Source organism: Chionomys nivalis, chromosome 13, assembly GCF_950005125.1.
Source record: "Chionomys nivalis chromosome 13, mChiNiv1.1, whole genome shotgun sequence".
Classification (NCBI taxonomy): domain Eukaryota; kingdom Metazoa; phylum Chordata; class Mammalia; order Rodentia; family Cricetidae; genus Chionomys; species Chionomys nivalis.
In genome coordinates, this window is record NC_080098.1 from 65127245 (window position 1) to 65141252 (window position 14008).

The window sequence follows — 14008 nt, forward strand, 5'->3', positions numbered from 1 at the left end:
ACAACAACCAGACATACCCACACTATGAAATGACGACCCCCATCTTGCCCTGAGGAACAAACTACGTAGATTTCTATGGGTTAATTTTAATAATGCTGAATGACTGGGTTCCTTGTTTCTAAAGGGGAAGGGTGTATTTCCCTCATGTTGTTTTAATTTTTTCTTTTTTGTGTGTTTTTATTTTGAGACAGGGCCTCACTGTGTATCCTAGTCTGGCTTGGAACTGGCCATGTAGAGCAGGCTAGCCTAAAACTCAGGAGATGAGCTCCTCTGCCTCTCAGATGGGATTAAAATAGGTGTCACCCATCTCCCCCGGCCTTATTTCGTTCATCTCAATAACCCTGTGCACAGCCGACCATCAAGAACAAAGGCCACGAACCAATTCTCTCAACACAAAGTCTACTGAGCTAAGGTATTCGAGTCTCAGGGCTCTGAGCCTCCGACTTCACGTCCTGGTTCAGGAACAACGCACACCCTGGCGGAGGCGACGCACAACTTCCCATGGCCCCGCCCTGAGGTGGCGTTACGTCACTAGTCCGCGCCGCCGCACTATTTGATGCGACTGTGACCCGCCTGCCGGAAGCCGGGTGACTGACCATGGCGACGGTGGCGGAGCAGTGGGTGCTGGTGGAGATGGTGCAGGCGCTGTACGAGGTGCGTCGGTAGCCAGAACTACGCGTGAACCCGCGGCCCGGGTCTAGCGACCCGCGGCCCGGTTCCACGGTGCTTCCTGCTCCCCGGGAGCGCAGGGGAGAGAGCCTCGGCTGCCCTCGCTCCTGGAGTCACGCAGGAAAGCAGCTCTTGGGAGGGGTGCCGAGGACACACGAGTCCTCAGAACCACAGTTGGAACTGATGGCCAAACGGGGTTTGTGGGAGTGGGCGATCTAGGTGTGAGGAATGCCCCATCATAAATTACAAACTTTGCCCAGAGCGGGGGAGAGTGGTTTAGAAGGCGGAATAATTGGGAATTTATGAGCATGGAGTAGACATTCTTTTGCCCACAGTTTTCTATATTATGAATATATAACGTTTTGAAGGATATTTAAAAGAATAGTTAAAGGGTTATGGTGGTTTCATTCAGCTATGTAAAAAAAAAAAAAAGGATAATACAAATGCCCGTCTTGGGAGGACGCTTGTTTCTTGAACAACTGAGCTTCCCTGCTATGTCCTATAGAACTTGTGTGTCTTCTATCTCAGGGCCTCTTCAACACGGCCGTCTCTAACTTCACGTGATAATAGGCACTGGCAATGCGTTTGTAATACCACTTTAATGTGAATGTCGGTGACCATATATGACTAGTGACTATGTATGTATTAGACCAGACGAATCTGAAGCCCGGAGACCAAGCTGTTTGAGCGAGCAGATAAATCTCGGTGCATAGAGAACTCACATTAGTTGGAAGTAAATTTCACTTTATTTGATAATGTTATTCAAAGTTGCTTCTTATGAGGAATGACAATGCTGCATTGCAAGAACTATCTGGAATTTCTCTTCCTTTCTTCCCGTCCTCCACTCCCATCTCTCTATGCCACCTTCCCTCCCTTCTTCCTTTCATTTCTTTGTTTCTTTTGCTATTTCTAGACAGGGTTTTTCTGTATAGCCCTGGCTGCCCTGGAACTCACTTTGTAGACTAGGCTGCCCTGGCCTCCCAAGCGCTGAGATTAAGTATACGGCACCAAACTCAGATTAACGGGAATTTGTTCATGAAAATTATTTGAGACAGAGGGTACTTGATTTTCCTAATCTATACCGAGGTCCAATATTAGGCTAGTTATAGCTACTGAGTCACTATAATTGTTATTTTTTTAAAAGAAATTAGTAATTTTTTGTTGTACAATGTGACTTCCTACTCCCCAAAAGGGACCAACACAGACTTCGGAAAATTCTTTGTGTGTCACATTTCCTAGGTAGAGAGGAAAAAAATAAAACTGGTATTTATGATTATTTGAATAATTTTTTAGACTATTAGTTTTTCATCTTAGGGTAATTTCTCTATGGGGTTTGTTGAGTTGAAGAGATGTTTGCCTGCTATCATTCAATTATTGAGAAAATCAAGGTTATCTGGACTTACTCTTAAGTTAATTATGTTTAAGAAGGGTCAGTAAAAGTTTTAGGTCATCTTAAGTAGAGATTTCTATTCTTGTTCTCAGTTTCTGTGTATTTTGTAGAATTTGAGGCTTGTAAAGTATATCTGCAAAAAAAAGATCCATGTGCACATGTGTATGTGCGTGTCATCTATGTAGTTTTAAAGGTACTTTCACATTGACAGGAAAGTTCACATGAGAACTGTCAGCAGGTTTCCAGTCTGTGGTCTGGTGTGGCTTTTGTTTGCTCATTTGTTTTTAGCTGTGGTGAAATGTCATCCCTTATTTCTGCCTCATTGCTAATTTATTCAGTATTTAAGTTTGTAAGTACATGGCTATATTTTGAGATAATGTCTCACTCTGTAGCCTGGGTTCTCCTTGAACTTCAGATGCTCCTAGTATTTCAAACACACACCATCATGCCTAACTTTTAAAGGCCTGAGTTTACCAGGTATGGTGGTTTATGCTTTTACTCCCTGCATTCCTGGTCTACATAACGAGTTCCAGGCCAGCTATGGCTCTGTAGTGAGACCTCTCTCCAAAACAAAACAAAAGGCCTGTTTTGTTTCTTTTTGTGTGGTGGTTTATTTGAAATAGGGTGCAGCTATGTAGGCCATCCTGGCCTTAAAGTCAAAAGATCTGCCTGCTTGTGCTTCCCATGTACTGGGATTACAGGTGTGCACCATCACACCCAGATTAACATGCCTGTTTTAAATGATTTTTCTGGTGGTAACCCACTGGAATAGAGAACCCAGCCAGTGACTGGAGGGTTATAGGTGTCTAGATTCTAGATTCTTCTACATAAACTCATCCATGCCTTTATTCTGAAACTCTGTAGAGGACAAGATAGTAGACTAGCCAAGATTCCATCCTACAGTGCTGGCTCCACACTCTGGGAGAGGCTCTGGATTCATTTCCCCGCGTCTACATGGTGGCTCACAGCTATTTGTAACAAGTTCTAGGGAAATCTTCTGATCTCTGCAGGTGCCAGGTAGACATACATGTGCAGACAGAATACCTATACACATAAAATAATAAAATATTTTAATAAAAATAAAGATATCTTTGTGTCTATCATCATGAAACAGGTTGGCATCCTTTGGGTCCCATGATAGAAAAGAGAGCCAATTTCCTTTAAGCATTTATTGCTGCCACCCCCACCCATCCACGCTGCATTGTCTAAGGTCTAAGGAGATTTAGCAGCAGGGTAGGGAAAATACAATAAGATGTGCAAAACTTTAAGAGTTATGGAAGCTGGTTTGCACGTAGTTTTATTAGCTTTTCCATGGTGGGTACAGGTGTGTTTAGGTGTGTGCAGTTTCCTTATACACATTTCTTGCCAGTAAAAGTGTAAATTATCTGAAAGACATGAGAGTTGTTTTAACTGTTGGGGTTGTCAGGTCTTACCTCTTTCTCTTTTTCACTACTGGAAAGGTTTTAAAGCTGAAGTACTAGGGGGTTTCATGTGATGGAGTAACTGCCGGTTGTTAAGGTGGGAAAGGCATGAAGGGCCCTTACGGAAGCCCTGGCAGTGAGGTGTGTGCAGTCATAGTACAACCCTCCAGAGAGGCAGCACTGTGGTGGACTCAATTTCCCTGCAGCCTTTGAAGTGACTGCTTTCCTTCTTTGCTTTTCTCCCGCATAGGCTCCAGCATACCATCTCATTCTGGAAGGAATTCTAATACTTTGGATAATCAGACTGGTTTTCTCTAAAACCTACAAGTTGCAGGAGCGTTCTGACCTTACAGCTAAGGTAAGAAATGAAGCTTGTTTTATTCAAGGTATGTTGCAGCTACATCATCTTTCTAAAGCAGAATGAAACTTGACTCTGTAGTGGATGTTAAAACGTTGACTATAAGAAGAGCAGGCAGTAAGGAACATCGGAGTAGATGAAGTTTGAGGAAAGAGGCATAAAGCCTCACTGGAGGAGACTGCAGCCTGCTGGGAGATGGCTTGAGAGGCGCATGTGCAGCTCCTGGACTCCAGTGTCTGCACACAGGTTATGTGAGCTGTCCTTGAGGCCGAGAGGAGAGTCCTCCATGTGGTCTTCAGAAAGGGTATTCAGAGTTGGAAATACCCACATCCCAATTAGAACTTTTTTGTGTTATGTGTGGTAAGATGGAAGAAATCCTAAACATAGAAATGAGATTTTTAAGTTGTCAAGTTACCCAAAAACTGCATAAGAAAGGGGATGAGCTGTAATAAGGAAAGAAGTAAGAGTGGGAAGTACCCAGAACACAAGAAGGATGGCCTTCGCTCTCCACAACAGCTGGCAGGGGTGTTTTTGTGGCACGCCGTTCATTGTTGCAATGTTGCAGTTTGGCATCACCAGAGCCAGTGTGAGGTGACTCGTGCTGAGCCACTCACGCTCTAACACCTCTTTTTCTGTAGGAAAAGGAAGAACTGATTGAAGAGTGGCAGCCAGAACCTCTCGTCCCTCCTGTCTCAAAAAATCATCCTGCTCTCAACTACAACATCGTTTCCGGGTGACTTGCTTGGCCTTGCTGCTTGGAGTGATTGGCCTGGCTTTAGTTCTGTTGCCAAGCGTGTGAAGGGTGGTATTCCCTTATTAGATGAAGACAATTTTCTTCAAGGGGTGGCCTGGGAATCTTTTGAACTCTAATTTGGGAATTGAAGATTATCTTTTTGTTTTCCTTAAAACACATTCTCTTTCTCCCCTAACTCATACTCTGTTGTTTCTTTTTTTTTTTTTTTTTAATATTTTTATGGTTTATTTAACTTTACTTTTTATGTGCATTGGTATGAAGGTGTCAGATCCCCTGGAACAAGATCTTCAGACAGTTGTGAGCTGCCGTGTGGGTGCTGGGAATTGAACCAGGGTCCTCTGGAAGAACAGTCAGTGCTCTTAACCACTGAGCCATCTCTCCAGCCCCCTCTGTTGTTTCTTGATTCCCCTTTGTTCTTCTGAGGTTTTTTGTTGTTGTTTTGTTTTGTTTTTTTATTTTGATTGGTGGTGGAACTAAAGACTGACTATAAACACAGCAGATCTCAATGTCCCCAGGACTCCAGCATTCACTATCTGGTCTCTGCATAGATTAGGAAAAGGTGGTCTAGAGCAAGTACAGTGGCCTGCTGTGGTCCTCTACTGTCTCAGCACCTGGGGTACCTGCAGGAAGAGCCTGAAGCTTAGCCGTACACATCTCAGCTGTGTGCACTGTCCTGTTCCTCCATTCCCTGTTAGCTGCAGCATGGCGTGTCTGTAGATTGTGCTCTGCTTCAGTTTTCTGTCTCTGGCCATATTGCCACTAAAGAAGCCCGTGCTGAGTGACTACTTTATCATACACTTCTCTTTGTTTTCTTAGCATTGACGTCATCCTTGGTTTACTTTTGGGCTCGACAGTCTGCATTCCATCTGTGTCTTCCTCCAGTACTGTACATCTCCATTGTTCAGTCATGCCATCCGTTAGGTTTCTTTTCTTTTTCTTCTAGAACTCCCTGTCCTGCTCTTGCTGCTCAGAGAAGCCTTATAATTTTGTCTGTTGGCTTGAAAACATTGGCCCCTTCTTTTCCCCTTCCTCCACCCATTCCTCTCCCTCTGTCTGTCTCTCTCCCAGAGTGGGTAAGCAGGTAAGGTACACATATCCAGTGCTGACATATGTGGATATTTGGAGGTCAACGGTCGAGTGTCTTTTCCTGCTGCTCTTGCCTTACTCCCTTGAGACAAGTCTCCTGCCTGAAAAGCTGTCACTGATGTTTGGCTAGGCTGCCTGACCCAGAGATCTTCCTGTCTGAACAGCCCAGCACTGCACTGGGATTATAGGCACTTGACTGTTCCGGGTCTTTCTTTAATTTTCTCCTTTATGTCATTGGAGTACAGACAGACTCCTAAGAGTCTGGACTATGTCTTGTGCTTTTCTTCAGTTTGTGTTTATTTCACATTCATGTACTCTACTGATCCTCACTATCCATCATTGTTTTTTTTCCAACAGTTTTTAACAAAATCAAGTGCATTATGTACATTGCTTATAAAAGCTACAAGAGACCAGGCCTGTTGGCATAGGAATTCCAGCAATACAAGAGACTTGAGTCGGGTGCATCTCAGGTTCAAGCCCTGCCTGGGCTACAGAGTGACTTCAAAGCCTGTCTCCATAAATTACTTTTTTAAAAAATAATAATAACAAATGAACTGAGATTGTAGCTCAGTGGTAGAGAACTAGGAAGAGGCAACACAGTAATTAGTTTTTAATTTTTTCAGTTTGATTAGTTCTCTCTCTGTGTGTGTACATGTTTGTGTGTCTATGTGTGTGATAAAGAGAGAGAAAGAGAGAGAGACTATACAGAAGTGTTTGTATGTGTGGGGGCCTGTGGTGGCCAGAAAAGGTTGTTGGGTCCCTTGGAGCTAAAGTGGCAGGCATTTGTAAGCTACCCAATTTGGATGCTGGGATCTGGACTCTGGTCTACACAATGGAGCAGCAGGCTCTTCACCACTGAGCCATCTTCCCAACCAAACACGCTGGTGATTTTACAAGTTTTTGTGGTGGTAGGTATGGAACCTGGATCTTGTCATGAGGCTGTTTCTCATGATGTTGAGAAACTATGTCTTAACTGCTGTTGATGTAATGCCTGTTTGCTTACATACTAATTTGGCATGAAAGTGTTTAGTTTTATTCTTTAAAATCACGCTTTACTGAACATCCACATATCACAAAATTCATTCTTTTAAACTATTCAGCTAAAATAAGTAAGTGTTATTGTATTTACAGAGGTGTGCCACTATCACCACTTTCTAATTCTAGAACATTTTCTTTCCTCCTCAAGTAAACCCAAGCTTTTCCTTCCTGCCCCACTTCCTGCCCAGGCCCTGACAGTATTTATCTGCCCTATGAGCAGACTGGACTTTGTAGGCATTTCATAAGAATGAAAGTGTGCAAAGTGTGATGCTTTGTGTGTAGCTCATCTGCTGAGCTTAGTGACTTCAGTGACTTACATCCATGCTATAGCAGCTGGTAGTATGCGTCTCCTTCCCTTAGATGACTGAGACTCTTCTTTATTTGCTTCTGTCTGTTTTAGAGTGTCTTTTAAGTTCCCTGGCATCTGAAATTCTGTGGCGCATGCCTTTAATTCCAGCATTCAGGTGGCAGAGACAGGTGGATCTCTGTGAGTTTGAGGACAACTTGGTCTATAGAACGAATTCCAGCGCAGCTAGGACTACACAGAGAAACGCTGTCTCGAAAAACCAAAAAATAAAAGAAAAAGAATCTGGAATTCACCTTTACATATTATGTATCAGCTTTGTCACTAGGAAATACTAGTACATGCCCTAATTACTATGGGTCACATATTCTACTTTGAGGTTGTCAGCATGTCAGGTTCTCACCAGTGTCTGCCTGCCTGTATTTTATTGCGCATTGTATGTCATTTTCACCAACAGTTCAGTAGTTTCGTGAGTAGGGAGTCTACACGTGATGTGATCCAGGGCCTCGTAGGTGATAGTGTGACTGATTTTGTTAATGTAAGTGAAGTCATTGCACACACTGTTGTCTTTTGTGATAAGGTTGGCAGTAAGAAAGTATGATGCAACTTTGGTTTCTGTTCTCAAAGACAATGCCGTCATTGTCTACATAATTTGGATAGTCTTATCAATTTGTATATCCTTCTTATCTTAAGAGTTTAAATACCCACACTGAACTTTATCCAGGGTCATTTCTTCAACAGTGTTTTTTAAATTGAGTTCTACGAGGGATTTGCCTTCTTTTTGCATTTTTAAGATTGACCAATTTATTTGAACTCAGTTCTAAGCGTTTACTTTTTCTAGTGAGGATTCCGTCTTTTTCTTATACCTTAGGAGCAGACATGCAGATTTGTAGATTTTGAAAAATACTGTATCTACTTCTCACATAAATGAGCATTGTCCTGTGGCCTGGGAAAGGCGCAAGCACTGCCACCTCCTCTCTGCTTGGGATGGGTTTGCACCTGAAGTGTTTTGTTGCTTTAAAGCTTTAGAAAGTGTAGACAAGGGGTAATGATCTCTGCAGAGGGGTGTAAGTTCTTCTTAAGATCTGTCCAGCTATAGCCCCTACTTTTACTATGTGCTGTTAAAAGAGTTTGACACTTTAAACATTATTTCCATTTGAAGTGTACATGCATCCACGTGCATGCCACAGCATGCCTGCGGAGCTGAGAGGACAGTTTTCAGAAGTCGGTCTCGGGGATCGACTCAGGCCGTCGGACTTTGTGGTGAGCACCTCGACCACTGAGCAGTCACCAGCTCTTAGCACTTGCCTTTGATACCTGAATGCTCTCAATTTTTTATTTTGATTTTTAAAAAGCTTTCTCTTCCCTTTTAAACCAAGAACGTCGCTTTCTTTGGACTGTCTGTCTTTAGTGCTTTGTGATTGATTGCTTTCTTGTTGGAAAGTGTGTTCCTTTCTGAACAATTCCTGTGTCCTTGCTGAGATTTGCTTTGTGTCTTTTAGGTTTTGCCCATATTATATATTAGAGTACACAGTGTTGCTGGGTGTGGTGGCTCACAGCTGTAGACAGTCATACCACTTGGAAGGCAGAGACAGGAGGAGTTCAGAAACTGAAGGGCAGCCTGGGCCACATAGTAAGTTTGAGGCCATCATGAGAAAGTGAGGCCCAGTGAAAATACCAGTGTTTTATAATACTAAATATCATGACATGTATTTTTAGTGTTTTTTAATAAAGCAAACGTTTTATTTATTTCAGGGTGTCTTACATCCATTGCATCGTGCATTTTATTGTTGCTGAGACATTGTATCTCAGACATTTTTCTGTCTGCTTGACTGCCGGATGAGTGACAGAGAGCAGAGATGACTACCTCCCTGCCACCTGCTACGTGTGTCTTATTTTGTTTTGGTTTTTTCTCCACTCTTTTTTTCTGGACTGTCTGCTCACGGGACTTGTAACTTTTCCGCTACTCTCCTCGTCCTTATGTGCTCTTTCATATTTCTGTAGGCTCTTTTTTGCTTTGCTTTGTTTTCTTTAGACAGGGTCTCTCTGTGTAGTGCTGAAAGACCTGGAAATCACTATGTAGACCAGGCTAACCTCGGATTCATGAAGCTCCTCCTGCCTCTGCCTCCCTGAGTCTTCTCTCATTTTGTATGTTAGTGCTGTGAGTTGATTTCAGGTAGTCTCTTCTCTGGCTTTCTAGAATTCTGTACCTCTTTTCTCATGAGTTATCAGTTCTGTTAAAAATAAATAAGTAGTGTCTGAGAGCAGTGCGCAGTCCTTTCTGGCTCACCACAAACAGGCGTCAGCAGTGTCACTGAAGCCACAGTTCTGGGCACAATCCCTCTCCTCGCTTGGCCCATGCTTTGATGGCCTCTGTCTGTTCTGTCATGTTGTGCTGTCTTCTTACATCAACAAAGAGCTGGCTTTCCCACAACTCCCCACCATCTTACTCTTTTTTAAGTACAGGGAGCTTATTAAAGAACAGAGCTAATAGGAAGATGTTTGACTTTAAATTTACCATTCTAATTTATGAAAAAGTACAAAGGAAAGGGATGGAGGGCAGATAGAGTGGTCTGACTGCATAACTGTGCTGTGCCTGCCCTCCTGTGCTCAGATGGGTGCTGAAGTAAACCCCTCTCTGTCTCTTTCCCCAGCCCTCCAACCCACAACATCGTGGTCAATGGAAAAGAATGTGTAAACTTTGCATCCTTTAATTTTCTTGGGTTGCTGGCCAACCCTCGGGTTAAGGTGAGTAGTGCTTGATACTGAAGTGGATCAGGACCTTGCTAGCTGCAGAAATGACATAAAAGTCAGGTGGGGTCATCTGAGAGGGACAGTTTCACACTACGGGGTCTGTTGGGATCAAAATCTGGACTTGAACCATTCAGGGCAGATGTGTCGGGTGGGCTCAGTGTGGGTGACACCCAGAGAACCTAGGAAGCCTGACCCGGGCAGTAGTGAGAGAGCATCCACAAGTTTCCTAGCTCCTGTTAGGACTGGGACTTGCAGATCCTCAGGAGAAACTAGTGGTCTTTGGGCTTTTAGAGGTAGGCAATGTCACCTCTCTGTGCTTCAGTCCTGTGTCTCCCTAGTCTGTTTCCTAAACCCCATTAGAACTGCTGTAGTTACAAGAAAGGGGGGAAGGTAGGAGAGGGAAAGAGGAGGGAAGTGTTGCCTGGGCTTGTTAGAATTATGATAAAGGGAAGAAAGGAAAGTTGGCGGCGGGGGAGGGTCGTCAGGACCACACAGAAGAAATCATTATCACATTTGCTTCCATAAAGGCCGCAGCTTTAGCATCTTTAAAGAAGTATGGCGTGGGTACCTGTGGACCACGAGGATTTTATGGCACGTTTGGTAAGTCACATTCTTTTTCAGACCCCATTGAAAGATCAGTTTGCATTCGCAGCTCCTTAGGAAGCATTCTTTTTTTTAAAAAAAATATTTATTTATTTATTGTGTATACAATATTCTGTCTGCGTGTATGTCTGCAGGCCAGAAGAGGGCACCAGACCTCATTACAGATGGTTGTGAGCCACCATGTGGTTGCTGGTAATTGAACTCAGGACCTTTGGAAGAGCAGGCAATGCTCTTAACCACTGAGCCATCTCTCCAGCCCCTTAGGAAGCATTCTTAACCCTCAAGCTGAGTGCGTGCGTTTTCTTGCTTTTCAGTTAGTTGTGTTTGGGAGCGTGGTAGAAGCTATAGGGGAAGAGCTGTCGGGCCTGAGGATGTGCCCTGAGAGGGCGTGCTGCCGGAGTCCTGATGCCTGGGGCTAGGGGAGACTGAGTTGTGCGTTCCAGTTGTTGGGTGAAAGGTCCAGCTTCTGGGGCCTGCTCTTTGTAGTCCTGTGGCGATCCGTGTCTAGTGTCACCATGTTGTGGAATGAAAGGGCAGGCAACAGTGCCGTTCCCACAGGACAGGTGGCCTTGTGCCTGACTTTCCCACTGTCTACTGGCAAGCACTAACAGCAGGCTGTACCTGGTCTATAGGCAGGGCTGATGAAAAGCCCTGGGCAGTCAGGACCACAGAGAAAGGCGAGAACACATTTACTGGGTTGAGGTTGTAGCTTTTTTTTTTCTTTCTGCGATGGAGGTGAAGAGTCACTCATGTCTTTGTGTGTGAGACCCTGGCACAGGCTCCCTGAGTCCTTAGGTGGTACAAGATAGCAAGTACCAGAAGCTTCCCAACTCAGCCTTCAGAGACTTCACTATGTACATTGCCCTCTGCTTCTGGAATGCCAGTCAGTGTTCTGGTGGCTAAACCCTGGAACTAGCCTTCTGGTTTAGGAGGCCAGGCCGTCTCATTTCCACTTATGGAGTTTCGGTGTCTTAATCCCAGTGGGTAACATGTTTTTATGAAAGAGACCCTTCCTTTGTTTCTTTGTTTGATGGTTGCCTTTTTCATGCTGGAACAGATGAGGACAGCTGGTGTCCTGAATCCGAGAGCTAGGACTCAGAGATTCTTCCCCCCCATCATCCGACTGTTTAGAAGAGAAAGGATGCCCAGGTAGTTACATTTTCTCTGTAGTCACACAGTTCGCGGATTTCTACCCTAAGCCTGGGCCTGGTGTCCCAGCTTCCAGCTCAGACTCGAGTGGCAGGATCAGAGGACTGAGCTCAGCCCCGAGACTCCCACTCCCTAGAGTCTAGTCTACGGCAAGCAGGGCAGCTTGCTGCTCTTCACTGGTAGGGACGTGTTTACTTTCATAGGACTAGAAAACAGGAAAAGCTGCTTTTTTAGGGACTTGGTGGCTGTCACCTGATTCACGAGGCTTGCTCTCTGTGAGTTTGTCTGAGTACAAAAACTGCTTTCTTCAGAGTCTGTGGTAGCTTTCATTTGTGAACCCTCACTGCTCCTTAGGAGTTAACCTGGGAAGGAATTGAGATATATTGCTCTCAGAGGAGGGGTCAAATCTTTAAGCCTAATTTTCCCAGAGCTGTGAAAACGTAGTTTAAACGGCCCAGTTCTCCCTCTCTGTCGCTTGTCAGGCGTCGAGCAAAGACTGTTGAGTTAGCGCTCCTCACCAAGTAATCTGGTTCAGATGCAGATTTCAGGCCAGGCCTCCAGCTGCCATCTGCCCCACAGTCAGCAACTGTCAGTCACTTGTTTGCCATGCACAGGCTCCTCTTAAGCATATATGGATGATTTCTGTATGTGCATGTTTCACCCATTTTTGTAAAAATAGAACTGTTTTACACATTGTTCTTTGCTCTAGTTTTTGTTTGCTTTTTCAATTTTTTTAGTTAAAAATTTTTATGCAGTATATTTATATTTGATTATGTTCCGTCCCCCAACTCCTCCCAGATCCTACCGAAGTTTATGTTTATTTTCTCTCTCAAAAGGGGGGAAAGGAAAGACAAAAAGAAATGTCCAAACAAAGCAAAACAAAATAACAAAGCCCACCGCTCTCCTGCCCCCCTCCAAAAAAAAAAAAACCCAGAGTTTGTTTTTGCGCGCCAGTTATGCCTGAGTGTCGGACCTGTCCCGGAGTGTGTTCTACGGACTCAGTGACTGTCCAATGCACTTTCCCTTTGCCAAGCAGGTGTCGGTCGCCAATAGCTTTGTAGTTGGTGTGGGCTGTGCTTTCATGTGGATGTGAATGTGTCTGGGTTTTTGTGATGCTTGGAACAAACTACAGCCTTGTGCTCTGAGCACACACTTCTCCCCTCAGCTGTACTCCATCCCCCAAATGAGTGTATTTTAGATTTAAATTGGATTTGATTGTTTGGGTTTCTGAATGGCCACCCACAGCAGATAGTGAAAATACAGTTTATAAATACTTGCAAGCAAGCAACTCCCATCTGTCCTAAAACCACAACTGAAGGCTCAGTTGACCAGGGCTGCAGGCTCACGTGACTCAGGGCAGCTGTGTAATGGTCCTGGTTGGTTCATTCCTTGTTCAGTTGTTTCCTCTGTGCGTGCACATGCAGTCTTTGTTCTTTCTTTTTCTGTTTTCTAGCAACTTTTTTTTTCCTGGTTTGTTGGTTGGTTTCTCTCACCTCATTCTGTTTGTTTTTTTTAAAACTTTCTTTTTGAATTATTCTTTGTGTCTTTCTCATCATGCGTCTCCATCTCATTCATTTCCCAGTTCCTTTGTCTCTGCCCTCTAGCCTTGAAACCTTCCCCCACCCCTAAAATAAAATTTAAGAGGAAAAAAACGAAAAAAAGAAAGAAAACAGCCTCATCATGGAAGCTGCAGTGTGACACAGTGGGTCACACAGTAAACACTTTTGTCCATACATCTTCACTTGCATATATTTGCTGCAGAGTCATTGGTCTGGTTCGAGGCCCCTGATTTCTGTTACACTCTCAATGTTGCCCTCACTGGAACTCCTCTTGGTGATCCTGTTGTTGCCCTGTGTTGTGGAATCCTGCAGCTTTGGGTCTGCAGGACTGGTCCCTTCACGTGCTCCAGCAGATCACAGATGGGGTGGATGTTGAGATGGGCCAGCTCGTAACCCTGGTTCTGGGCCTTGGTAGTTGCAGAGTTGGGTCAGCCAGCCAGCTCTCCTCGTACTCCCCACCAGGATGAGCCCTCCTGGTTAGTTAACCTCTTACAGCGAAGAGAAAGGGGCGTGGCCAGTTCTCTTGCTTTCACATCCTCAAGGTCAGTTCTCTCACACCTGTACCTTCAAGGCCAGCTCTAGTCCAGGTGTGCCTAGGAGCTACTCTCTCCAGTGCTCCAGCTGGTGAGAGGTAGGACCAGCTCTTCCACCTACCTCAGGTTTTATGTGTAGGGAAGGGCAACTCTTTCCCACCCGTGCTGCCACATGGCAGGCGAGTGATTTCTTCCCTTATTCTGAAAGAATTATATGAATAATTATAGTGACCTGCTTTAGAATTTTAGCATTTAGTAAAATCAGAGGAAACTACTTGGGTCATCTCAGACTGAATTTCAGACCTCTGCAATAGCCCTGCAGTTGAATCACCCTGAGGGTGCAAGCACATGGCTGCCACCCTTTGCACTGAGCCCTATAGCAGATGTGGG

At 44.4% G+C, this 14008-nt stretch overlaps 1 protein-coding gene across 1 annotated transcript in view; it reads left to right on the plus strand.

Annotated features, from left to right (window-relative positions):
* Positions 1-547: 547 nt before the first annotated feature.
* Sptlc1 (serine palmitoyltransferase long chain base subunit 1) overlaps positions 548-14008 on the plus strand; it is a 46284-nt gene continuing 32823 nt past the window's right edge. Inside the window, exons 1-5 of the mRNA XM_057787869.1 lie at positions 548-654; positions 3731-3838; positions 4477-4571; positions 9675-9768; positions 10302-10374. Coding sequence (XP_057643852.1) covers positions 598-654; positions 3731-3838; positions 4477-4571; positions 9675-9768; positions 10302-10374 — 427 coding nt within the window. The 5' untranslated portion in view covers positions 548-597. The remainder of the gene's footprint in view (positions 655-3730; positions 3839-4476; positions 4572-9674; positions 9769-10301; positions 10375-14008) is intronic.